Source organism: Phacochoerus africanus, chromosome 15, assembly GCF_016906955.1.
Source record: "Phacochoerus africanus isolate WHEZ1 chromosome 15, ROS_Pafr_v1, whole genome shotgun sequence".
Taxonomy (NCBI): domain Eukaryota; kingdom Metazoa; phylum Chordata; class Mammalia; order Artiodactyla; family Suidae; genus Phacochoerus; species Phacochoerus africanus.
The window spans coordinates 112,156,109-112,182,811 of record NC_062558.1 but is presented as its reverse complement, the minus strand read 5'-3'; the positions used below and the strand labels follow the sequence as shown (position 1 = coordinate 112,182,811).

The following is a 26,703-nucleotide window of genomic DNA, read 5'->3' as shown; positions in this document are numbered from 1 at the left end:
TCTTAGGAGTGATCAGCTCTCCTCCCCACGTTCGAGAAGGCTGTGTGCGTGCGTGCGGGCATGCACAGCGTCCTCGGTTTGAGCCTCTCTGCTCCACTGCCCTGTGTCAATGCTGCTTGGCACTGCCAGCAAGAGCCCAGTGAAACCATTATGTGGACCAGCATTATGTGACCCTCAAAGTGCTGGAGAGAAATCCAGGCTCTGGGCCCTTCCTCCTGATGACTCCTCGGTTCTTCAAGGAGTAAGCCCACATGTGCCTGGCGGGCCTGCTTCCTCCAAACTCTCCCTCCCATGTCCACCCTTCACCCTGGAACTGCAGAGGTGGCTTGCAATGACATTATTCACAAGCAAAGTCTGGGGTCCCTTCTCCTAGAGGTGTGAGCTGGAGGAGGAGGGTAGGAAGCCAGGACAACCACCCCCTCTCTTTCTGGGCTGGCTGCTGTCTTCTTCTCTTTCTCTTCAATTCTTTCTACAGCTTGTCCTCTATTTCTAACTCTATTTGACCTTGAACTCTGGCCTCTCCCTTCAGACTAAGATGTGTCCCAAGAGGGGCAGAACCTTCAAAGAAGCTGTTACCTGGCCTGACAGGCCTGGAGACCAGTAGCCGGAGGGGCCAGCCCATCACTCCACTCCTGGAAATAAATCCCATTGTATTTGCATTTTAATTTTCCACATAAACAAAGGCCCAGAGTACTCGCTTGGGCAGCATCACTGGACGAATTTAATTAGAAATGAAAAGTTTATAGGGCCCTCTTTAATGCGATTAATGCTCAGTTAACATTTATCACATTCATATGCTGGAATCGCCTTTTTTTAAGCGGCCACTGGCCATGAAATGAATTTCTCTCAACTTTTTCTGTACCCAAGCTGGGAGGTCATCTCCTAAGGAGTCCGTATTGCCCTCCAGGCTGTCTCCCTGGGGCCAGGAATTACCTAATCCTCAAAGCCAAGTTCAAGGGCCATGAGGGTGGGGGAAGAGGCAACTGTGTGCTGGGATGGGGGTGCAGAGGGTGGGAGAGTGGGGGGTGAGCACTGTTTCTAGGAGGGCTATACCCTGTGCAAAGAGCTGAGGGCTCAGTGCAGCAGACCAGCTAAAAGACATCAGAACGTCTTCCCTAATAATAAAAAAAAGACTACCTCCCCCTTCACAACACACACACACACACAGAGTCCATTTCTCTGGCCAAAAACCAGGTTTTGGCTGCTGCTGGTTGATGTCGATCCCAGCTGGCTCTCCCTTCTCTCCTCCTGTCTTTGGCCATCTCTCTTCTACCCGTTTGTTCTTCCTCATCCTGGGTGCTCTCAGACTCTCCTTCCCAGGCCCATGATGACTGGGGAAAGGAGCTCAAGGATCCAGCCTGAGGACACCTCCTTTTCTCTGGTTCTCCTACAGTCTGTGGGAAGGCCACCCCTGCCCTGGTGTCAGCTCCTTAGGGAAGCAGAGCAGAGTGGGGGTGGGGGGGGCACAAAACCTCCTTTGGTCCCTAGAGGAAGGATTGCTTTCCTTATCAAATTCTCTTCACTCTTCCATAAGAGTCTACTGAGACTGGCCTCCTAAGCCAAACCGGATAACCTGGATGAGGAGGAGGAGGAGGAAAGGGAGAAAGGGAAGGATAAGGGACTGGGATTGGGGTTGGGGTGGGGGAGGGTGGGAGGGAGGGAGGGGCGGTATCCACTCGGCAGAGGATAAAAGCAGAGAAATCACCTGACCTTTGTCTCTACCTAAATGCACACTCCGGACGAGGGACTCAGCACGTACAAATCTGGCAGCTGCTGCCAGTTTCCCTAGCAGCGTGTTACACACACATGTACCACCCCAGCGAGACACAAAGCTCCACGCACCCTCACCTCTAGCAGCAGAGCAGGAGCACACGTGCTTGCACACAGACCGAATATGTCAGGATCTTCTCTGTACCCGACAGGAGCCCCCGCCCCCCATCCGCCCATTGGGACTCAGACCATCCGTGCAACCCCAAGCTTCCCAAATACATTTGCTAGCACCCCAAACAGGCGGGCTGTGCCAGGGATGGCAGTGACATTCGTTCTGAGACCAAACAATGCCTTTAGCTGGAAATTCTCTGCATGGCAAACCACCAGCTCCCTGTTAGACAAGGCTCCTTTTAAGAGCTCCCTGGACTGCCAGGGCCATTTAGACAGCTTCCTGGGGCATGAACACCAGGCTTGGCCCAATACCATAAGCCCACACGTGCTTTCCAAAGCAGAGCCACGCGGAGGCCCCCAACACGGAGGCACCAACCTCCCTTGGTACCACACCCAAGGTGGGCACCATCTTGTCCTCTAGAATTAGGACAAAAGGTCGCAGGATAAAGGGCAGAATGAGGGCCTTCTCCCTGGCCATCTCAGCGGCCTGTCAGGTAGGATGCTGCCCATGAGGCTCCTGGCCAAGACCCTGGGGACAAGAGGGAACACAAGGACTGGGAAGAGCTGCCCTAGTGCTCGCTCCCATTGTTTCAGCTCTGGGGTCCCCACTGCTCTCCTTCCTCACCTGCCTGCCCTCTCCCAGTCCCCCGAGGCCCCTCTCCAGTTCCTGACCTTACTGTGCCTACAAAGTGGGTAGGGTTCCCCTTCCAGCCTGCTGCCCTGTCTCACGGCCCTTTCTCCTCCTCCTGCCAGGAGCTGCCAAGAGCCACCAGCACGTCCTCTGGCTTCCTCTGTTCCCAGATGGCTGCAGAGGGAGCTCGCTGCAGAGACGTTAATGCCAGGCTGAAGGCAGGCAGAGGAGAGAGTCCAGAGCAAAGCGGCAGAGGCTGGGGGAGGAGGGTGGCACTCTGGACCTCCCTCCCTTCCTCTTGGCCCTTCTCCCACACTCCCTTCTGCCAGGGACCAGGCTGGAGCAACCGCACTGCAGCAGCCCCACAGCCACTGCCCGCCTGCCTTGCCATGTGCTGCCCGGTGCAGGCGGCTGCGCACTCTGGGTCCTGCGACTTAACCTCTCATGGCCCTTCCTTTGCTCTGCCACCTTTCTCCTCTTTGGCTGACCTCCTCTTTTTCTCCTTGACAACCTTCTGAGCCTCTCCCAGGGGCAGCCCCGCCAGCCTGCTCTACCAGCAGCCCAGAGCTCTGGTTCCCCGAAAGCTTTTCCTAGGCTCCAGCTCCAGGAAAGCTGCCCAGGCAGAGCCAGCTCCAGGCCTCTCCCTTCCACCTCGCAGCCCCATCACCTCCTTCCCCACTTGTCCTCCTCATTCGTACTTTTGTCCTTCCCTTTCCATGCACATTCCCCCCCGACCCCCCGCTTTGGCGAGTTACGCCTCTCCCCCACTTCCCTTCCTTGGGGGCTTCTGGAAATGTCACATCCCCTGTCCTGGCACTGAGATTACTGCTCTGGTCTGAAGCAGAGAGATAAGTTAGGTCCAGCTACACAGACCTGAGGCTGCAGACCACTGGCCCACGGAACTGCATCAGGCCTGGAGATGTGTTTTATCAGACTAACTAGCACAAGGTTTTTAAAAACACTCTTACTGCCTCTAGGCTGGGCCCGCACACTCCAGGCTCCTGTTTTGTTCAGCTCTCACCTTTTCGTTCTCAGCCTCTGTAGCCTCTCCCACTGACCTTCCCTGCTGGGGACCCAGAGGCATCTGTGCTCATGACCCCTGCAGCCACATGGCATCCCCGCTAATACATGTCTCACCAGTCTGGACTTTGGGGCACTACCTTCCTCCCCCCACAGCCCAACAATACATCTGAGCATCTCTCAAATGCCAATGACTCTGCCCCTCTCTATGAAAAACACAAAATATCTTCTTATCACGGTATTGCTCAAAACCAAAAGAAAGAGTCCAGTTATTTTTGTGGCTGTTGAAGATGAGCTCCAAGAGGAGCCTGGCTCTGTGGCCTCCTCGTCTCCCTGCTATATGCCCTGTCTCCCACCCGAGAGTCCCCAGGTCTACACAGGGCCTTGCTTCTCCTCCTCCAGTCCCAGGTTATCCTCCTCTTGTTTTCCACACCCCCAACAGCTCCCCTATGCCCAGCCCTCCCCAGAAGACCCCAAGCACCCGCCTCTGCCATCATGACCTGCCTGAGGTCCAAGCCTTCTCCAGTTCCAGGCTATGTGTTTCTTTCTCTTTTTCTTTTTGCCTTTGCTAGGGCTGCATCTGTGGCATATGGAGGTTCCCAGGCTAGGGGTCTAATGGGAGCTGTAGACGCCGGCCTATACCAGAGCCACTCCCTTCAGTAATGAGGGATCCGAGCCTCGTCTGCAACCTACACCACAGCTCACAGCAATGCCGGATCCCCAACCCACTAGGCAAGGCCAGGGATCGAACCCGCAACCTCATCCACTGTGCCACGATGGGAACTCCCAGGCTATGTGTTTCTTAAACCCATCTTCTTCCTTATTTCCCCAGTATCCAGATTGTTGGGGAAGGATCTGGAGGTTGGGTCTGGGGCCTGGCCCTTTGGAGAGCTCTGCCAATGACCACGTCTCCGTGCTGCTGCCAGGCCACGTGCTGGGAGGACCTGCAGGTCCCTTGGTGGGCCACTCTACCAGATCTCTGCAGAAAGGGATGCACAGGGAAGAGCACTTTCACGGCTGCTTCTGCAGTTGGTCCCTAACTAGTTCTCTGTCAATAGAGCTGGGACCCAAGCGAAGATGGACAGTGGCTTACACAGCTCTCCATCACCAAGGTGGCATCACTGCAGCCAAGCCCCTTCTTGGGGGCTAACTAGACTATGGAGTGCTATAATGCAAATAACAATTGAAGAAAAATTTGGCCCCAGTTTTCCCAAATTATGAAACGATGACGCTTCCGCTCAACTCTATCACTGCTGCCCAAAGGCCCAATGACTGCCTGGCTGATGGATTGGATGGTCTCAAGGACAAGATGTCCAGCCTTTGTCTGTGACTGCAGGTCACACCCTGTGGGCCTTCCCTGTTCTCCCACTTGGCCTCAGAGCCTTATCTAAAAGCAGACACAGGCAGGCACAGACACACACACCTCCACGTACCCTGGAGACATCAACCTCTATGCCCATAAACCATCATGAATATATTCAAGCTGCACCTTGAGACCCCAAAACAAATAACCTGTTCAACAGGAGAAAAACATTTCAACCCAGTAGCTTAGTGGTAGACAGATAAACCCACGGTGATTTAATTTTCCACGTGTTTAACATTTGTTATTTGGGCACTGGCTGGGAGACACTTTCCTGCTCCTCAGATCTCCCAGGGGCCCTTCTCTCTTTCTTGGGCTCACACGTGGCTGGGTGAGCCACCCCGGACACAGCTGCTCCTGTACCTGCTTCCCTGGGGTGAATCTGAATTCACTTTGGGGTGGGGGGGAGCACTGAAACAGCAGGGATTCAGCGAAGTGGCCGGCCAGGTTCACACACTTGCCTGCATTCTTTTAAGGAACAGGAAGTGAGAAAGGAATTCTCCCCAGCATACACAGTTTCCTTTTAATAAAAGAATTCCTGCTGCAGGTAGCAACAAGGAAGGGCCAAGGAGGGACCTGAGCTTTAGGAAGCAAAGTTACAGAGTAGCTGGAGATCTAGGGAGCTGGAGGGCAGACAATGGAACCCCTGGTGCAGGGCACTCCCTTGTGGGCTCAGAGGGAGCCTCGCTCAGAGGGCAGGGTCTTGGGGGAGGCGGGTTGGTTCATCTTCTGCCCTGGTTACTACTATCGTTATTCTTTCTCTGAAAGCATGTTTTGGTCCACAACATTCACTGTCACGGATACAGTCATGCGACCCCCATGTCCTGGAACAAGTCCACATCCCAACCTTTTCCTACCGCCGCAACTTCCACCAGTGCCTCTCATCTGCTGGACCTACGTTACACAATAACACCCCCTTGTGCCACGAGCCCATCTCCCGCCCTCCCCAGTGTTCCCTCCTCCAGGCACCCTGCTTCCCTTCCCTTCCCTGCCTGGCCCCATCTCCACTTGGCTAATTCCCCCTGTGGCCCCTGTATTGAACTGTTGTGTTGTCCATTTCCCTGTGACAAGGGCTCTGGTTACAGAGTTATTGATTGGTTTTCATGCAGACAGATGGGCCCTTCCCGAGCTCCCATCGAAATCCCTGGCTGTATGGGCTGATTGTTGCCTCTCGGGGTGTAGGATTGCGCTGGAGACCACCCTCCACGCAACCTCCTCTGCCCAGGCTGTGGACGGTAATAAATGGAGGCAGCCTGAGCGATAATAAAAGCAATTGAGTAGGTTACCTGTGCAGACACAAGATTTATGCCTCTTCATATTTGATGTGATTGTTTTATTGAGTTCTCGGAAGAGTTGGGACACACTTTATTTATTTATTTAGGGTTTTCCCTCTCTTTTCCTCCTCGTGTCACCCGCCAAAACCCAACTGGAGCTTCCGTTACGGAGCACCTGTCCTGTCTCCTTCTTCCCTAGAGTTGCCAGCCCAAATAAGAACTCAGGGCAACTGGCCATCGCTCTCACCAGAAAGCCCTCTTGTGGCCCGCCTGTCCACTAGGAGCCAACAGGGCAATAGTCAGACCAACACAACTGCTGGCCAAGAGGTCTCAAATAACTGAAGGAACAAAAATGGCTTTTCAGGCGGACAATTTCAGCTCATTTCAAGAAATAAGAAGGCCAGCAGTTATTTCTCATGTTATTCTAGCGACCCAGGAGGTACTCTCTGGGGCTAGACTGGTGACCAAAGATTCTTAGAAATGGACATGTCTGTCTGCTATTGGTGGCCTGAGGTGGTAGGCCCAGGGCCACAGAAAGCAAGTTCTCTGTCCTTATTTCTCCCATTCCTCTATGGAGAGAAGTCCTTTTCTTTCTTTCTTTTTTTTTTTTTTTGCTTTTCAGCACCTGTGGCATGTGGAGATTCCAAGGCTAGGGGTTGAATTGGAGCTACAGCTGCTGGCCTACGTTACAGCAATGCAGGATCCGAGCTGCGTCTGCGACCTATACCATAGCTCAGGGTAATGCCAGATCCTTAACCCACCGAGCAAGGCCAGGGATTGAACCCGCAACCTCATGGTTCCTAGTTGAATTCCTTTCCACTGCGCCACAACAGGAACTCCGAGAAGTCCTTTTCTTAATCCACCAACTCACCTTGGCTCTTTGCCAAGAGACCCCCAGCCCTGACCACCCAACAGCTGCAAGGGTATGGATGTGGCAGGCCATGCTGCCCCTCCAGCCCAGCTTCAGGTCAAGTCAGGTCCAAGAGCCAAAGGTACAACATTCTAGAACCTGAGTGTCAGAGAGACATAGACCCAGCCCTGAGCGTGTCTTCCGCATTCCCTTGGCTGGGATGAGTGGCTCCCAGCTCACATGGAAAGGTCTTTGAAGGAACAGCTAGACCACTGCCAGCCCAATGCCAAGCCTCTGATGAAGACACAAGATGGAGTTCTCTAACAGCCCTGGGGCTGGAGCCTTCTTGAAGCCAGCACTGCCACTGCTGGGAGAATAAATATGCTCACTTAGAGACAAACAGGCTAAGAGAGGGTGTGGGAAGAAGGTGCTCAGTTGGAAACTGACTCTGGAAGCATCCACTCGAAAGATCTAGGAGCTGGGAATACCTTGATCCCCAAAAAGTGTAGGGCAGGCAGAAAAAGTTAAGAAAGTAATGGCCTTCTTGCCAGCTCAGTCCAAGACAGTGCCCTCAAGGGATCTTCAGGAACCCCAGACTCCATCTGGAATTTGCGCCTGTGCTTTCAAAGGAGCTATATTCCCTGCCCAGAGCAAGAGCCAAACCTGAAGACTTTGGCATATCATCAGGAAATTCCTTCTTGCCTAGCCAATTGCTCAGCAGTGTAACTAGGTGACTTTTCCCCCTTTCAGGAGTGTGGAGCTCCCTTCACCCCCTCCTCCCTCTGGGCCATTTCCCACACCAGGTTTCAATCTCAAGTCACCTGTTTATAAACACCCACCCTCTACAGCAGCGGCGTACAAGCTGGAGAGCTGGCAAGTCCATGCTTGGCGATCAGTAACCCAATATCAAGAGCCAGTCAGATAAATCCCACAGGCTAAGCAATCCAGTCAACCCTCCAGATCTCTGACGGTAGTCTCTGGGGATGAGGGTGACGGTGGGAGGCCTCCCTGACCTACTCCATTGGCTCACAGAGGTTTATCTAAGAGGATTGCCGATGGGGGAGGGAGTTGGATGGTCAATCCTACATCGCGACAGGATCAGAGAGAACCAAAACCATTTTTAAAGCACAAAAAGCAATTTTGTCTATAACCATAACAGCTTATTTCAAGTGTGGGTGACAGCCTCTATTTTGGGGAGAAGAAGATGAAAACCCTTATGATTTGGCTCAGGTGGGTAAGCATGTACGGACTTCCTTTCTTGCCTACGGCCGGCACAGGCACACCCTTCCTCACAATGGTTATAAAGTACCAACCACAAATAGGCACCTCACCGACAGTAAAGCTCTCAACTCAAGAACCACCCTGGCCCCTGAGGCATCACACTCTCTGCACAGAGGAAAATGTCCAGGCTCTTCCTACAGCGCTGGCATCACCAGCGCCTGCAGAAATCCCGCTTTTAGCAGGCTTTCCGGTGAAGCAATGCATCTCAGATAAACCATCTCCCTTCAGGGCAAAGCACCTAGAGGGACGAAGCGAGGGACCCGGCTCGGCAGCACACTGGGAAGCCCCAGAATTCTTTCCAAAACATGGGCCACGGTAGGATTCCATCCCAAAGCCAAATGGAGACTACCCTGAGCTGTGCCTTGTTGACTGAGCAAGCCGGGAAGCCCAGCTGCAGCCCCAGGGCTGGCTGCCCATGCTGCGGGTGGCTTCCCTGTGCCTCTCCTCCCACTCCCTTGCCATCTCCAGCAACACCTGCCTACGGAAGGCTGTTTCTCCACACCCAATGGAAGCCTCTGTGCCCCTTGGTGGTAGGGCTCCACACCGAGCAGAGTCTGCTGCTGTCAGAGCTGTCAAGCTGAGGCCGCTCTTTCTCCCACTCCCATCCCCTTGGCTCACTCCTCTTTCTCCCAGTTCTGGTGAATGTTCCTCCCCCGGAGTTTGAGCCTAGGGTCACCTGTCCCTTGCTCTCTGTGGTTTTTCAGGATAAGAGCATTCCCAAACTTTGGCATAAGTCAGCCTCCCCAAACATCTCAGACAATGTTGGGAGAGGAGGGGGAGAGGGGGTGCTAGATAAGGGGTCTGCCACCATATCTGCCTCAACTGCTCCAATCCTCCACATGTCAAGAGAAGCAAATGGCCTTAACCACATACGTCTCGGGTTCCTCCAAGGGCTTGAAAATCCTATCACTGACCACAAGCATTTCTGCACAAGCATTTTCTCCAGAACACCAGCCCTCAGCCCCAGCAACATTACTCCTCGGCAGGGCTGCTCTCCTACCATGACCTTAGTTCTAACTCACTTCCAGAACCAGCAGCCAGCCTAGAGGCTGAGAGAAGACGAGGCATCTGAACCACCACTCTGGCTCCAGCCTCTAAGCTTCCCCAGCCTCCTCCTCTGGCTTTTAAATGCAAAAGACTCATTCCTCTCCCCAACCAACCCGGAGTCTTTCTCCAGCTCCTTCGGAGGGTGTCTGAATGTCAAGCTGCAGTGTTTTCAATACCTAGCTGAGCCAGGCCCAGGGAGCTGGAGGGTTTTCGGAGGGTGTATAATTAGCTGATCAGTATTATGTTACCCTGTTCATAACTGAATAACCATTTTAATACAGATGGCACACACTGGGATAATTTCTGGGGTCGCCTCGCAGTACGTTACAGCACGAGTGTGGCAGAGGGAATCTTCTTTTAGCCAAGGTACATTCTACCAGCTAATTTTACCTGCTGTTTTCAGGACGATTTGGGATAATTCCATATCATTTGCAAAATATTAAAAAAAAAAAACCCTTGATACCTGATGCCAGTTTCAGAAAAAGGCATCACTTGAATTATTAGTTATCCTCATAATGAGCCTAAGAAGGGTGTAAAGAAAAACAAGGGTATGAAACCCTCAACCGTCTCATTTGAGGATTTGTCTTAAAATGCAGGGGGTGGGGTAGGGGCAGGGGTTGAAAAGCCAACCAAAACTGTCTGAAACTTGCACAGGGCCTCTGCCCATGTGGGGTTGTATAGTTCTGTGATGTGGAAGCCATCCTGGGTTCCTGTGTCCATGTGCTATTTTTACGTGGGTGCCCCCTACATGTGCACACTGGCCAGGGGACACGCCCTTGGAATGTGCACTTGTCCCAGGGAACACGCTGGAGTGGCTCAGGAACCGACTATTTGGTGCTACTATGTATCAAGTTGTCCCATGTGCCTGAGCCTGTCATCAGCACAGCCTTCGTCCTGGACTCTGGCATCTTAGTGATTGGAGGCATCTCCTTAAGTTTAGCCTTAGGGTCCAGGGTTTTCCCTCCCAACCTGGCATCCCACTCTTGGTCCAGCTTCTCTACTCCCTGCCCATTGCTGGCTGGGGGTTGGTGTTTGCTCTGCGGGCCTGGATACTGGTGCGAGGAGGCCAGAAATTTGTGTGGAGCACGCCAGCGAGGCCTGGGCTCCCAGGAGGCCAGCTCTGTGGGAGTGGGCAGGGAGGGTAGGGGAGCCAGGACAGGCAGCTGCCCCTGGGGAAGGGAGCATGCCGGTAGAAAGGGAAGTCTCTTTGGAGGCGATGAATAGGCACTGGTCATTTTAAAGGCTTCGGCTGTGGGCTGTGATTGTCTCTAGATACTGAGGCGCGTAATCTTGGAGTCTTAATTACCACAAACACTTGGATTCATTTCCAGGATGCCGGCGGGAGAAGCCTGGCAGGGAATACCCAGCCCTGAGCTGGAGACAACTCTGTCTGCCTCTCTCTGCCTCCCAGGTCCCCTCCCAAAGGACTTGGGGATGGGGAGTGGGAAGCAAGGGCGGAAGCTGGAGAAAGAGCAGCGGAGACCAGATCTGCTGGGCTGGCTTGGGACGCTGGCACCCCACCCTGCAGCCCCGTGTGGCTTGCTCACCTGTTGATGGAAGAGACGCTGGGTACCGTGTCGTTGTCACAGATGCCCTCTGCCAGGAGCCTGTCCCGGATCTCCCAGGCGAACATAGTAGGGTTCTGTCGCTTGTATTCAGCAATCTTGTCCACAACTTTGGGCGTTGCCACTTTGGGCTTGGAGCCGCCGATCACGCCAGGCTTGATGCTGCCGGTCTCGTAGTACCTGCGCCGGGAAGGCCGGCGGGGGTCAGCAAGAGGCAGGCAGTGGCAGGGACAGCGGGGGGCTGCGGGCTCCGGAGCGGCTGAGCCACTCTCCCGCCCGAGGCAGCAGAGTGAAGGGAAAGGCCCAGCCGGTCCGAGCCAGCTTCCAGAGTCTGCGTGGCTAGGGCAGGGCCACAGCGGAGAACGGAGAATGGGAGGGAGGGCAACAGGACCGCTCCCTCCCAGGAGGTGGTCAAACCAGGGGATGCGCACATGTCAGCTGGATTAGGTGCCCTGGGAGCGGAAGCCTGGCTTTTCATTTGGGAAGAGCAGGAGGATCAGCTCTTGGAGGCCTCGCGGCTGGACCAGGGCTAAGATACCACTCCAGCCCCTTTTCACTGAGCACAGAGCCCCTGTGGGAACAGGGACCATCCTTCTACCTCCCTAAGCCAATTTTCTCCTCTCAGGGACCCATTTTTACCTCCCACCCTATTCCTTCAATGCCCCCTTCTGAAGGAAAGAGCCGTCTTTCCCCTTCCAAAGATCGGAATTAGGCTATCTCCCAAGTGAGGACCCTGGAGCTGGGCTGGTGCTGGATGGCCCTGCTCTACCCTTGCGCCTGGGGTTGCAGTCACCACCTGAGCGCCTTCTCCAAAAGGAGTGACTCTCCAAATACCCGCACTCAGGGATCTCCCTTACCCGCTGGCCACCTCTAGTTTTAGCCAAGCCCTCGGCTGGAGACCCAGGGCCATCCAGCCGAGGAAGGAGCCAGGGCGTCTCCCAGGGGCAGCTCGGAGGCCCTCACCTGCCCAGGATTTTGCTGACACAGCCGTGGCTGACCCGCAGCTGCCGGGAGATGTCGCAGGGCCGCACACCCTGGTGGGCCAGCTCCACGATGCGCTGCCTCACCACGTCGGGCAGGGGCCTGCCGTTCACAAACACCCCCCCGAGCTGGTTCACACCCCCGTGCCCTGCTGGGGAGAGACAAGAAAAAAACACAACACCCCACACACAGCAGGGACCGGCCATTAGTCAGGGTCCGCGGCCCAGGACGTGCGAAGGGAACAGGCAGGGCGACAGGGCAGGTTCTGGGACTCGCGAGAGAACGATGGCTGCCCAACCACAACGCGGAGGATTGGGGATTGGGACCCGCTGGGGCCGTAGAGACGCAGAAGCACAGACGCTGGGCGGAGAGCTAGGAAAGAATACGGCTTGAAGACTGGTGCGACGCCAGGGAGAAAGTGCAGGAAGGAATGGGGAAGCGAAAAGGAAGAAGACGCGGAAAAACAGCAAAGCGGGAATTCATGCCGGCAGGAAAGAATGCAGGAAAGAGAGGAGAGGAATCTGCGCGATGCAGGATCCCGCCTGAGCCGCAGGCAAGAGGGAGTTGCCAGAGCGTGCTTGGAGGCGGTGATCTTGGGGTGTTTGGGTCTGGTCGACTCTGTACCCAAGGGCTCCAAGCACAGAGAAGGGCCAAGTCCCTGACATTCTCCCTCTTTGTGCCCTACCTCTTTCCTTGTATTTATTTTAAATCGCAGTTGGAGTTTTCCTACCTCTTTCCATGTGTTTTTGGTTGTTTTCCTTTCCTTTATGTTTTCTATCTTTAGATATTTGGGGAGCCATATTTCCCCTTCACCTCCCTTGTGTCTAAAGTTCAAAGAAAGCCAAGTGGAGGAGGGAAGGCAGAAGAGGCAGGGGCCCAGCGTCTGCCGCGCTGGGAGACAGGGAGGTAGTGGAGAGCAGAGAGGTGCCCGGTAGCAGCCACAGAACGCAGACTGCTTGGGTTCGCCCGCCTGCCACGCTGCGTGGGGGGGCTTGGGGCCCACCACCTCCAGGACACATGATGCAGGTCGCCCAGGCAGGTTGAAGGCTCATGGGGTACCCTGTGCGGACAGCCCGAGCCAGTGCACGTCCCTCCAACCTTTTGGACCTTGGCAGCCAACCAGGATACCTGGCAGCAAGGGCGTTTGCTCTCCTGGGCAAGAGGAGGGTGTTGGGTCTCCAGCCTGACTCCAGCACAGGCTCACAACCTCAAAGCCGAGGTGGTCACCAGATGCCAGGTCTGAGGGTGCTGCCAGGCGCGCCGTTCTCTCTGGCTTACAATAGTCTAGAAATCCTGCACCCAGAGCCATCAATCTGCAGCCGCATTTACTGAGCAATCCAAGCGCAGAGTTCTAGTGGCAGAGTCCTACTGGACTGCAGCCCCTGTCCTGCTGGCCTCAGGTGACTTTCGGAGAAAGCGGGGACATTTGTGTCCTGCTTGTTTCCCTCCGGTCCCTTTGTGGGGAACCAAGAATAGGGGCCGGCAAAACCCCTGGGGAGAGGCCTCTGATCTAGAGGCTGGGGGAGGCAAGACCTCTTGTTCTACCCCCCATCCATGCGAGTCTCCCCATCTATAGCCCCACTCCTCACCCCTCCCCTCCCTCCAAATCCGACCATCAATAATTTAGGCCCCGAGAGAACTCGCGTTACCGGTATGAAAAGGCGGCAGCTGCAGGCAGATTAAAGATGAATAATTCAGCCTCCCCGGGCTCCGGGCCCGGTCCCTCGACCCCAGTCTCTGGGGTGGGGATGGGAAGGTGGCACGATGGGAGTCCAGGGCTGGGGCCGAGAGCCGGCGCCGAGTCGGGCCTGGAATGCGCCTCTGCCGCAGGCGCCGGCTCTGGCTGCCGCTGCTTCCCGGCCAGTCCACCCGCTTGCCAGCCTGAGTCCTGCTCTCTTCCTTCCTCCGACCACCTTCAGCTCGCCTGGCTCCCCTTTGGGTTTCGAAGTGACACCCAGCAGGCAGTCAGGACTCAGTAGATCCCAGCGGAATCGCCAAGAGAGGAGAGCGGACAGCAGAGGCCGGCGGGCTGGGCGAAGACAGCGTGGGACCCGGTTTCAGTCCCTCCGAAAAGCATCCAGGATCTTAGCCTCGGCTCTAGGAGACCTGCGGCAGCCGGTAGCCGGAGGTCCCTGGCTCGGATTTCCTGTGCTTGGAAATTAGTAGGGAAATATATTTTATTCCAGGAGTATCTTTTTTTAAAGCTCTCCTATATATACACTAAATATATGTTTAAAGAAAAATACAGCTGTCCCTCTTGGGCTCTCTTGTCTTAAGCACAGATCCAAGCCAGGTCTAAAAAGTTTCCCTGTGAAAAGTTACAAATCATCCTTAATTATTAATCCACAGAGGAGGACAAGGTTTCTGTTTAGAATCTATTTGCCTTTAAAAAAAAAAAAAAAGCCAGCAAAAAGATCTCTGAACTGCTTTCCAAGCTAAAGACATATGACTAGACTTAAATCCAAATTTCATCAAAATAATTCTCTTTTCCTATTTTTCATTTCTTTTCTCATTTTCTTTTTTCCCCCTTGAAACAGCCTTTCAGTTTTCTTGCTTTTCTTTCCTTCCTCTTGTTTTGATTTCTCTCTCTTTCTCTCCAGCTTTGGCATTTGCTTTCCTTTTGTTCTCCCCCCCCCTCCTTTTCTCCCTCTTTTTCTACCTCCTGGCTAGGTTACTGGCTGGACCATCCTTACCAGGGAGTGGGAAGCCAGCAAGGAGGCTCCAGAACTAGAAGCAGAGCTTTGCTCTGCCCAGGGACTGCCTGGAAGGCTTCTCTATGCGATCTCTCACTGACTTGGATTTCTCCTTGGAACCCTTCTTTGTTTTTAGAGTATCTCCCAGGGAGAGGAAGAGAAAGATGACCACTCCTGCCAATCTCAGACTCTCAACTCCAAGAAAAGAGAAGGAAAGGAGAGGGAAGGGAGGTAGGAAAGAAAAGAAGAGGAAGGAAGTAGTTCAAACCAGCCCCCAAGAAGCCTTGGCTAGGCTGGCAGGGTCGCGAGATGCTGGGAGCTGAGGGTCGGAAGGGGGCACCCCACCCCCACACTCTTCTGCCTGATTGTCCTGACACTGAGACAGCCCAGTACTAGAAGTCTCCTCCAGGACAACCGCACTCTAAGTTCCAGAAAGGTAGAGATGAGGGGAGGGAAGAGGGGTAGGCAAACTGAGAAAGAGAGAGAAGATAGAAAACACAACGCAAAACCCTGAAAACTGCCTGCCCATTAGCCCTCTGGGCAAGAGGGTGGCTAGGGAGGGAATAGGGAGGCTGAAGCCAGGGTCACGACCTAAGAAGCAGGTGGAAGGAAGGAAGGTGACGGGCACCAGGGAAGGTAGGAAGACAGGTAGAAGAAGTATGGGTGACAGAAGACAGAAGGGAGAGAAGCTGGGGGCTTTAGACACACTGGGAAATGAGGGAAACCGGAAGAACGAAAAGGGGACCGGGAGAAGCTAGGGTGGCCTCCAAGATGGGACCTGAGCGCAGGGGGCCAGGGGTGCGCCCAGACGGGTCCGGGTGGGACGGGGGAGCCCCGAGCTGGGACAGGAGCCGGGCGCCGGTACTCACGGTGCATCGCGGAGAAGGGGTCTGCTTTGCAGTGCATATCCATGGGGAGGCAGAGGAGCGGGAGCAGCGCGGCCGCCGCCGCCGTGTCGCCTCTCAAACTCAACTTCAGGACTTGAGGAGAAAAGGGAGGGACGGTGGGGGGGGGGGGGAGGGTGAGCGGGCGCCCGGCTGCGGTGGGGCGCTCGGGGGCGGGGGGCGCCGCGCTGCGCTCCCCGCGGGGACTCCTCCCGGGCCGGCCGAAGCTTGCAACCTCAGCGACCGCAACTTCCCACCGTCGGGGCGCGGGGCTGGGCGATCAGCAGAACGGCCCTAGGGCGGCAGGCCGGGCCGGGGGGACCTGGGGGCGCATGGCGGGCGCCGCAGCTGCGGCCAGGGCTGAGGCTGTGTGGGGGAGACGGCTCGCTCAGCTCCCCTGGAACCCGGTCATCCAGAGGCGGCGGTCGGAGCAGGCGAGGAAACAGAGGCGGCCCGAGGGCGCCGGGTGGGGAGCCGAGCCGCTCCAAGTGCCGGTGAGTTGGCGAAGTTGGCAAAGAAGTAGCAATCCTCGGGATGTCCGAGCTGGCGCCTTCGGGAGGGGAGAGCGCGAGCCGGACCCCCGCCCCCAAAAAAGGCAGGCGCGCGCCACCGCGGCCGAACAGCCGGGAGGGTGGGAGGGAGCCGAGCGGCGCCGGCAGCACTGGACTGGCCCCAGGTGGGTTGCGTTTGCGAGAAGACTCGGCCGGAGACTGGAGCCTCGGCTCCCGGTGTGTGTCTCTCTAAAAGCTGCAAAGCCCCCTCCAGACCCCCTCCCCCTCCCCGCGCTGGGAGATGGATGACTTGTCAGACAAAGGCAATAGATTCCACCACTCTGTGATTCGCCAGCGCCGGAGCCCCGAGCTTCGGCGAGGAGGGCCCCGCGCCTGTCACTCCGGTGCCGGCGAGGGGAGGGCAGGGGAGGGGGAAACGGGAGGGAGGGAGGGAGGGAGCACCGGGCGAAGGAAGAGGGAGGGAGGGGAGCGGGCCAGGGGAGGGGGAAGGGGAGCCCGGATTAAAACTACGCTAAGAAACGAAACTCGCCGATAAGATAAACGTTAGATAAGGATAAAGAGCGACCAGTCTAATGAATATTCAGGCAACGACACAGGGCCGCGGAGCGCGCTACGCTCGGAAGCCGGCTCGCGGTCCCAACTCACCCAGCCCTGCCATCCACTGGCCAGTGCCCGCATGACCCACGGGGCCCCAAGCTCTGTCCGCATCCCTAGTCCTCTCCCCCCTGCCCCCCCCATTCGCAGTTCTGAGTTCCCTTCCGTTCCTCCTGGTTCTTCCTTCCTCTCTCTGGTCCTTCCCTTTCGCCTTTCCCTCCTGAGGTACCTTCCCACCCACGCACCCCCAATTCTCATTCCGGGGCAAAGTGCCCGGTAGTTTGTCCTCTCTTGTCCCACGCGCGGCTGCGCGCAGGGCTTCCCTCGTCCCTTTGCCTCACGGGGTCTGAACAGCCCAGAACTCTCGATTAGCATCGAGCTTGAGACCTCCGGTGGAGACCCACCTGCCTCAGTGGAGACCCACCTGCCTCAGTGGGACCCAGCAGACTGAGGGATAGCCCCTGAGCCTCAACTCCTGGACCTTCGGGTGCCCGGGGAGGGGGGCTCGGGGAGACGGTGCAGAACCCCTGGTCGCTAGCGGCAGAGAACGCGGGAGACCAAGGCTCGGCTCGTTCTCCCCGGCTGGGGAGAAGAGGCTGAGAACGAGGCTGAGCGCCGCCCGCTGCCAGCTTGGCGGATCCGGAGCTCGCGCAGGAGGCTCTGCGCGCTTGGCCGGCCCCCGCTCCTGCCCGGAGCCGCCCGCCCAGCCTCCGCAGCCCTGGTCCGCACTCGCTCCCTCTCTCGCTCAGGTCCTTTCGCACGCACCAGGCAGGAGAAGTCCTTTGTCTCCTAACTGGTTAAGTACAGAATATCCGGGAGATCTTTATGAAATATTTTCCCTCGTCTCATAAATCATCTTGGCACTTCAGCTGATGTTTTAACTCTCTCTCCCTCCTTCACTCCCTCCCTCCCGCTTCCTGGGTCTGCGAGAGGGCAGCTCTGGGAAGCCGGCGCAGTGCTCCTGCCACTCGGACTTGAGGCGACTCCTCTGGCCTCTGCCTGCCGAGCCTGGCGTCCTCCGAAGCGCCGCGGACTCGCGCCACACTGTCCCTCTGGCCGGAGCCCAGGCAGCAGCTAGGTTGGGAGCTGAATGCACCCGACTCAGCCAGGAGGAAACTCCTACAGGGCCTCTTGCACCCGGGTTTTCAGAGCGCCCTTCTTCCTCGGGCGGGGCTCGGGACAGGTTCAGCCCGACGGGGTTCCCAGCCTGGCAGTCATTAGCGGGGCCAGATCTGCTGGGATCCTGGCATTTGCCCTTCTTCCTGGATCCTCCGGAGCCCAATCCGCCTAAGCCATCTGCGGAGTAACTTCTGGAAGGAAAAAATGCCCTCCCTCCCTTGCCCCCTCTCCCCCAGCCCCCACCCCTACCACCCCTGGGCAGCCAAGCTGTTTCCCTTGGGCAGGAGGTGGAAGGCTCTGGGGCCAGCCCCGAAGGTCAGTCTCTTCCTTTCTAGACCTGCAGATGGCGCTCCCGGGTTTGCTTTGGCCTCAACCCCACGAACACGCACTAACTTGGTGTGGGGAGCGAAAAAGGAAAACAGTTCCGGCAGCCTGAAGGAAAAGGCTCCCGGGCCTGGGAGGAAGGGGCTCCCAAGTAGTACGGCTTTGGGCTCCTTTCAGAAAGGTAATGAACCCCGGACTGGGGCGAGGGGATGGCATGAAGAGGAAGGGTCCTTACTGAGAGCAGCTCAGAACTAAAGAAGTCATTTGCCCCAGGTCTCCACATGTTTGTCTAGGAAATTGCCTTAGGAAGTCTGAACTCTTGGAAAGCAGGACTTTAGGCGGAACGCCTGTCCACACACCAGACTCACAGATTTTTCTAGAACCAGCTAGACATACACCAAGGTTACACATACTATGAAGCATGGGTGCAGATAATAGGTGTATTTACATGCCAGGCAGGAGAGATGTTCATGTTTTGTACAGAATGGGACTTAATGCACAAAGTGTGTTGAAAGTTGCACTCACACACCTATATTCCTCATGTACCCCCTGAGGAGTGAAGACCTTTCCATGACAGTCCAATTCTCAGGTAGCCCCTGAGAATCCAGAATCCTACTCTCCCCTACTCCTGGGACACTTTTCCCAGCACTGCTCTATGGACACACACCCTCCTCCAAGCCAGCCCCTGGCAGCTTCCTCCTTGGCTCCAGCCTGATCATGGTTTTTGAGAAATCAAAGAGAAATGCTCCTTGATGATTAGAAACCCTTTTAGCCAAGACTCTGCCTTCTCCCAGGGCTCCAGGCTGAAGGGCTGGCTCACAGATTTCTCTTCAGAGGTGCTGGTCTCTCCCACTGATGCTCCCTTTTCTGTTCTTCCCTTTCTTCTTCTTCTTCTGATTTTAGTAGAGGAGAAAAAAAAAAAAGCCAGAAAGGGAAAGGGGGGAAGAAGAAAGAAGAGGAAAGAGGAAAAGAAAGAGAAAGAAAGAAAACAACCCAACCCCAAACACAACCCGGGCTCCGACCTGTCAGGGTTGGTTGCTTTTCCCGTCTGCCTCTAAATGAACCTTTTCTCTCTGGTGTTTTCAAAGCGGCCCTTCCACCCCCCAACCTAGGGGCATTTACACTTCAAACAAGGCGCCCGCCTCCCTGCGGAAATTTAAAGGCAAATAAACTTTTGGGGAGTTGCTCTGATACCCATCTCGGGATTTGCTTCATTAGCTGCCTCTGTGCATCTGATCTGCCCAATAAATCTTCCTTGTGGATCTCCGTCCTTTCGCCTTCTCTGTGCTCCCTTGCCTGCCAGGCTCGCCCGGTGCCCGGTGCCCCTGCCCTTGCCTCCTTCCTTGCTGCTGACCTCTAGCTGCCTGGCTCTCTGGCCATCTCAGGCCTGCTCTGTCGGGCGTTGGGGTCCAAGAAGCGGTGATCTCCATTGAGCTCCTCTCTCCTCCCCCACAGTATAAACACGTAAAGGCGCCCCAAGCCAACTCGAGCACGACTGGCACCCTGAGCTCCCAATTGCATTTCTGGGCAATGCTTTAAGTGAAGTGTGGCACAAACCCTGTCCGCTGCTCCCATTTGCACCCTCTCCCTGTGTGACCCTTCTGCTCCTTTTCCCATCTTTTCGTTCCCTGGCCCAGTGCTCTCTGCCTGAGCAGGGAAAGGCAGAGGCTTGGCTGCCTCCCCTCTGCAGGCTGGGCCCTGACCTGGGGCCCAGGCTCCTGACCTCGAGCAGTCTGGGAAGGCGGCTCAACTGCAGTGGGGTTGCAGAGCCTTGGAGGGGGCGGTCCGGGGGTCCCAGGAGCTTCCCAGTCATGCCCCTCCCCCAGAGCCTGGGCCAGCCTTCCTCCTTCTACCACCTGGGGAGTGGAAAGGGGAACCCGGGCCAGGGCTCTGAGGGAGGGGATTAGAAATTCCGAAATTAAATGTATCTCCCTAGGAAATGCTCCCCACAGCGTGGACCAAATTAAATGCATTAAAGTTCAGGGGGGAAAAAGCTGTTTAGAACCAAGGGGGGAGAAACTAGTCCAAAGGGGAGAAAAGCAGAAATGGAGGAGGGAAGAGAGGAGGGTACAGTAGCACAGAAGCTCGGCAGCCAGGCTCCTTTTCTGAATTAATCCCAGTTTTGGAAGTTGCCACCATCACACACACACACACACATGCACGCACACAAAAGAAACAGAGAAGAAAAAAAAGTTCATCTGACAATCCAAGTCCCAGACAGCTGTGGCCCACTCGCCCCCAGGGTCCCTGCGCGTACCCAGGGGTGCATCCCCTCTACAACCAGGTCCCAGGAAGACAGAGCCTGCACCCTGGCCCCGTCTCCAGCCTGGCCAGATCGGCTCCAGCCCGGCCCTTTCCCCTCCTCCTCCTCCCCATTCTCTCCCCGCCCCTCCCCCTTCCTAGCCCTCTGGTCACGTTGGAGGATGGTTTTTTTTTTTTTTTTTTTTTTTTGGAAGAGCTTCTGGTACAATATGGAGCACCATGGGCTGCAATTTCACACTCCACGGCACATTCCCCCTAAAGCTACTTTCTTTTTTTTTTTTTCATCTAAGACCCCCTAATTTCTGCTTCCTCGCTACTCCCCTTGCTCCCTCCCTCCCTCTGCTCTCACTCTTCTTTTCCTGCTTTTGTTCCCAATATTTGGGTTCCCTGCAGGAAGCCCAGGGGGCCTGACTCCCAGCCGGCCCCGCCTGCTCCCCCCCGCTCCGGGTCTGTGGGTCCTGTGAAGGCCCCGCGCACGTGCTGCGCCTTTATCCTCCCGGCCCCTCCCCCTTTAACCCGGCTGCTCTTCACAATCGGTCCTAGCGACCTGCCGGCCCTTCGCAGCCCCATTGAGGAGAAACGACAATGCAAGCCACTTGGCCACCAAAGCTGCCTCTTAGTGGCACGGGCCTGTCAGGTGGCTGCTGCCTGTGGGCCCTCGGACTCAGGAGCCAAAAAAAATTTGTCAACCCAGGAGACACTGGGCCAGCAAGTCTATAGGGTGAGAGGGGAGGGGCCGGTTTCCGACAGAAACTAGCCAGGAGGAGGTGGGGGGCAAGAGGCCCAATGAGGCCCTGGCACTCCGGGCTCATACCTGGACACACCCTTCCTCCCCCTACACTTATGGATCTCTGCACAGCTAAAGGGGCCACTCACACCAAAGCCCAGGGAAGGAGCAAGAGCCATCCCTTTGCCTCTCTGAACCTTAGTTTTCTTACCTGTGAAATAGGGATGTTTACACCTGTTTTGCCTCTCCATGGAGCTGGCCAATAGGAAAGCTTTCTAAAAAACCAAACATTTCTATGGTAGGTTAAGGAAGGAGTGCATAGCTTTCTGAACCCATAACCTTGCACAAAGAGGTAAAGGAAGAATTTGGGCGTGTAGGTGGGGCAAGGGGTGGTTTTTCCATCCAACTTCTACCCTATAAAGTTAACTAGAGGATTCCTTGCTGCCTTCCTTCCTGTGTTCCTCCTCTTCGGATTTTTTGTTTCCTTCTGTTGACTACCACACCCTATCCTTGTTTATCACTCTGCCCCCTCTCTCTTTCCCGACATTCTTCCATTCCCACTTCTTCCTGTGCCCCTCACCCCACGGCACCACCATGCCTGCTAGAGGATCAGTTAAATAGCACCCCTCCCTGGACAGCCAGGTTAATTGATGCAGTCCCCTTTGGGCCAAAACCATTGGGAGGAGCAGGACTGTTGGTAGAGACTTGGGAAAGGAAATCCCCTTCCAGTCTGGTTCCAAACAAAGAAAGTTGGTCCTCCCAGGACCTTCAGTCAACCTGCCCAAGCCAGAGTGGAGATGAGAGGTGGGGAGAGGTGTGGAAGAGGGGAGAGAACAGAATAAGAAAGAGCCGTGAAAGGGGTGCTGAGGGACCTGTGAAAGCATCTATCTCTGGAAGGCCTGAAGAGGCTGCTTTGGGCAAAGTCGAGGTCCCCACCTGGCTAACTGCCTCTTCCCTTCGTCCCCAAAGGTGAGAGGATCCCAATGAGGCTGAGGGTCCGTAGGGAGTAAGGATTAACCCTTTTCTCAGCCAGGTCCCCAGCCCTCAGCCTGACTTGGCTGATGGAGGGAGAGGTGCCGGCGGGCTTCGGACGTCCCCAGCGCTACCCTCCACCGCCACCCTCCACCGCCACTGCGAGGAAGGGGGGTGCGGAGGAAGGAGGCAGGCGGTGGCCAGGGGCAGCCGAAAGGGGACGGAATACAGGGCGGGCGGAGTTCAACTTCAGATGCTGGGCAGACCAGGGGACGCGAAATAACCACCGCCAATGCACGAGGAAAGGAAGGGACCAGCGCGGGCGCGGGCGCGGGCGCGCGGCTCCTTGGCGCTGCGGAGTAGTTGGAGAGGGGCGGGAGAGCCCCGGCGGGCTGAGTTTTCCTGGAGTTGCGAGCAAGCACCAAATCTCTCTCGGATCGGTCCGCGGCGCGACCGCCCTCTCTGCCTCCTCTCAGCAGCTGTGCGGATGTGAGGAGCAGGCGGAGAACGCGCCAGAGCCGGGAGCGGGTAAGGCAGGGGGAGCCCCGCCAGCCAAACTGGAAGCGAGGGGCAGGGCCGCCCAGACGGGGGACAGGCTGCTCTGCGCCGGAGTCGCCAGAGACAAAGGACCGGAGCGAAGGGAAGTTGGGATCGTGGAGGAGAGGGGCTGGTGAGACGAGGAGAGAACCAAGGTAGAGGGGTCTCTCTGGGGACCGGCCGAGGTTCGCCTACTTCTGCTGCCTCCGCCCACTCCAGCCTGGAGCCGGGACTTCCCGGGGGCTCACCCTCGCTTAGGTTCCTGGCCCGCGGGCCTGTGGCCTGGGATGGGGCAGTGTGTGTGTGTGTGTGTGTGTGTGTGTGTGTACACGCGCCCGATAGGGTTTAGGCGTGTGGGGGAGGGGTGGGAAGGGGGAGAGCCTTCGCTATCCGGTTAGAGCCCTGCCCCAGACGGCTGCAAACCTCCGCCCTCCACCCTTCGCGGTTCAGAGCCATCCATCCCCCGAACTTGAAACAAAAGAGTTGAAATGAATCCCTCAAGAGTCAGGGCGAGGGATCTTTCTGGAAAAAAGTGCTTTGATTTGTGACTTTAAGGGCCACCCGCATCCAAGATTATTTCTTAACTTTCTGCAACTGTCCCTAGGGGGAAAAGAGGCAAAGGAAATCTCGGTGGTAAAAAAGCCCAGGTCCCAGTAGTTCGCCCGGCTACGTCTGGACTGGCCGGCCATGAGGTCTAGACCCGTGGATAACAAATAGTGAAGTAACTGTCTAATGGAGGGAAGGAGCCTCTTTCAATTTCTACATCAGTTAAGGAGAATTTCTGATGTGTCTCTTTGGGGGTGAAGGGATCCTGTGAGTGTCTGAATGTTGTGAGGGTGTGTAAAGGTGTGTGTGAGGGGGGTGGAGGGGTGTCTAGGCAACAGCTGTGTCCCAGGCAGGGCTGAGATAGGAGCTCAGGACCCATATCAGCACCTCCCCCTCCTCCCTCTGCTCTCAGCCGAGGCTGCAACCGAGGCCAAGGCCTCCGCAGCCTCTTCCAGCGGGGCCGCCAATCAATCCTGCAGGTCAACACAGCAATTAATAATAGGGTGAGGAGGCCTGGCAAAAGAGGGCGGGGAGGTGTGGGGCTGTGTCTCCCCCAGGCCTGAGGGCCCAGCGGGCGGCTGCAGGACTATGGGGAGTGGGAGGGGTCTCCCTGTGCAGAGAGATCCCTGGGAACTTAGTGTGGGCTCAAGGTCCCAGGAGGGAGAGGCAGGGGACCAGGGACAGGGAGCCATAGAGACAGCTGGAACACACCAGTAGAGTAAAAGGAAGGACATCAAAAAGAAAATAAAAAGGACTCCTTTTCAGGATTTTAGGAGTTGAGGCCTCGATAGTCAAAGACCACAACTGACCTGGTAGCTGATTCTCTCCCCTTCCCCCTTCACTTGCGTTTTCCTGATGGTCTTTGCTGTTCTGGAACAGGCTCCGTAAGACTAAATAAAACCCGCTTCCTTCGCAAACCCGGCTGCGGCGGTTGCGCCAGGGCGTCCACTGAGCTAGCTCGCTCGGGTGCATGTCATTTTCATTTTGAACTAGCTGGATGAGGCCAAAGCGGTGCAGGGGCCCTCTAGGGGATGCAGGGTCCAGGGGGAGGTCTGCACCGCCAGACATGGGTAAGAAGATGGTTAGGGCCAAGGAGCCGGAGGGGCGGTGAAAAGAGAAAGAGAAGGCAGCTTGGAAGGAACAGCGGTTTCCTTCTCTCCGATCCAGCCCTGCCTCCAGCCCAAGTCCGCAGCTCCCCCCTCACCCTTCCCCAAGCTGAAGCGGTGAGAGTGTGATTCCCGCCCAGGCAAAAGCCGGGAAAGGGGGGAAGGGAAATGCTGTGCCGCACGCTGCCATCCTCCCGGCTGGCCGCCGGGCCCAAGAGCCGAGAGAGCCGCTCCCCGGGCAGACGCAGGTAGGCGCAGGCGCCCCTGAGTCCGCACCGTCGTCCCTTGTGGAGTGTCCCTTGCACCAGGCAACTTGGGATGAGGGCCCTGACAGGTGCTCCAGGACGGCCCCCACCACTCTGCCTTCTTCCCTGCGGTGCTGGGGAGGGAGACAGGCTGCATCAAATGGGAGCTTTGCTGGGACTGGGAATCGGTCCCCACACCAGGCAGGGAGAGCCACCTTCCAAGAGGCAAAATGGAAAAGTGGGAGTGTCGGGAGCCTAAGCAGACAGGATGGGGAAGGAAGGAGGGGTGGGGGCAGGAGCCAGCAGGAGGCAAAATAAATAGATTCAGACAGAATGAGAGAGAGACAAGCCCTGTGCAGGAGAGGAAGAAAGGCGGAAAGAGGTTCTCAGGAAGGCCCAGCCATTAGGTCTGTCCTTGGGCTGCATATTTATACGGTCGAGGGGGTGCACAGATGGGCTCTCAATTGAATTCCATCTTCAACACCATCAGAGATTGATTTTGTACTCGCTTTTAATTTTGCCATAATTAATTAGATCATTACAACTGTTTGCTATTGATCTCTCTACTTAAACCTCTGGTGCAGAGGGGTGGCCCAGAGCCCTAAAAGCCCTGGAGGCCACAGTTGACACTCCTGGGGGCCCAGGTTCCCCAGTGGGGACAAGGCCCCCCCAGGGGAAATAGAGGCAGCCCAGGGACTAGGCCAAGAAGCTACAGGAAAGGCAGTGCTGAGGGTGGAAACTGAATTACCAGCTGAAAGAACTAGAACCTGAGCTGGTGGGGGATGAGGGTAGGGTAGGAGGGGAGGAAGGTGATTTGGGGAAGGAGAGGAGTGAGGCAAAAAGGGCCTGGAGTTAGTCCTTGACCTCTGTGGCCTTATTTGAAAAGCTCTTGGGAACCTGATGCAACCCTCTCCCTCCCACAACCTAAAACTAAACTTGTGTCCCTGGCTTACCACCCCTTTGCTACACCAGGACACCTAGTGGGCAGACAGGGGGAGTTGGCAGGCCTGGAGGTAGGGGATGGGGGTAGAGAGAGAGAGAGAGGGAGAAAGAGAGGGAGGGATGGCTCGAGTGCAGCCCTCCATTCCCTTAGCCCTTTGGGTAAGCAGCTTCTGATTCTCCTCTGGGTCCCCTGGGGCCAGCCATCCCTCCCCTTGCCCCAGGCCTCCCTTGAGGTGTTTATTTGGGGAGTGGCCTTCTCTCCACACGTGTTATCTACACCGGTGCTTATACTTTGGTTCACACTCAAATACACAAGACCCTCACATGTGTGCACACAGATGTGTGCACAGAGCACATCCCCACTCACTAGCACACCTGCACAGACCCCCACACTCCATCCCCACTAGAAACTAAGGCCTTCCCGGTGCTCCCAACTTGGAGGAAGTTGGGCAAAATATTTCCACACTGAGGAAAGTGGAAAGATGGAGTCCAAAAACGACAACAGAAAGGAAAAGCCAGGTTCTGCAAAGAGACCAGGAGAAGTTGTAAAACTCGCGTTTTTTGGGTGGAAAGTTTTTAGTCGATTTGGTGGACACTGGCAGGGAAGGCCAGGAGGCCTCAGCAGTGGGAAAAAGGCCGAAGAGCCCGAGTCCTCAGGCCCACCGCCCACGGGGCAAGCACGGCATGAAAGACGGATGGAGTCCCTCGGCTCGGCCGCCCCCATCCCCCTCGGTCACCCCTCTTGCCTGTGGCGCCAAAGGGACCTTCCTCCGGCTCTTACCTGCCCGGCCCGCGCGCTGTTCCATGCTCTGCTCCCCGCCGCTGCCGTCCGGGCCTGGGTCTCGCTTCTTGGCTCCGCAGCGGCCCGACAGCGCGTCTCGCCTTGGCCGCCGCCGCCCGGAGATCTGGGCGCAGCCACCCAAGACCGAGCGGCTCAGATAACCCGGGCTGCCCGCCGCCTCCGCCGTGCGCTCCGCTCGCGCCCGCGCTCACCCAGCCGGCCGCGCCGAGGCACAGCCACGCGCCCGGGAGCCCGGGCTCTCCGCCCCGCGCACACGCGTGCACACGCACCCGGGCCCTGAGCCAGCCGTAGGCGAGCCACCACCGCGCCGCCGCCGCAGGCGCCCGGAGACCGAATCCCAGCCTAGAAGCCGGCACAGCCTCTCACCCCACCCCCTCTTCTTCACTGTCACTCGCTCCCAGTCAGTCGACCGCCTTACACGCAGGGGCGTCTCCACTCTTACGCGTTCCCCAACTTTGTGCTGTGCCCCTTCCTGCGCGCTCGCCCCTTCTTACGCTCTCTCTCCTCCAGCCTGCCACACACCCCCGGGTCTCAGCCCCAGTTTCCAA

The 26,703-nt window shown here is 56.6% G+C and overlaps 1 protein-coding gene across 4 annotated transcripts in view; it reads right to left on the bottom strand.

Annotated features, from left to right (window-relative positions):
• Positions 1-26,354, bottom strand: part of PAX2 (paired box 2) — a 92,782-nt gene extending 66,428 nt beyond the window's left edge. For 2 of the 4 annotated variants that reach the window (XM_047761569.1, XM_047761568.1), the window contains exons 1-4: positions 26,135-26,354; positions 15,453-15,563; positions 11,873-12,041; positions 10,892-11,089 (exon numbers count right to left, since the gene is read on the bottom strand). In XM_047761569.1, the coding sequence (XP_047617525.1) occupies positions 10,892-11,089; positions 11,873-12,041; positions 15,453-15,563; positions 26,135-26,159 (503 nt within the window). In that variant the 5' untranslated portion in view covers positions 26,160-26,354. The remainder of the gene's footprint in view (positions 1-10,891; positions 11,090-11,872; positions 12,042-15,452; positions 15,564-26,134) is intronic. The other 2 variants (XM_047761570.1, XM_047761571.1) reach the window with 2 other exon arrangements.
• Between the last annotated feature and the right edge of the window lie 349 nt (positions 26,355-26,703).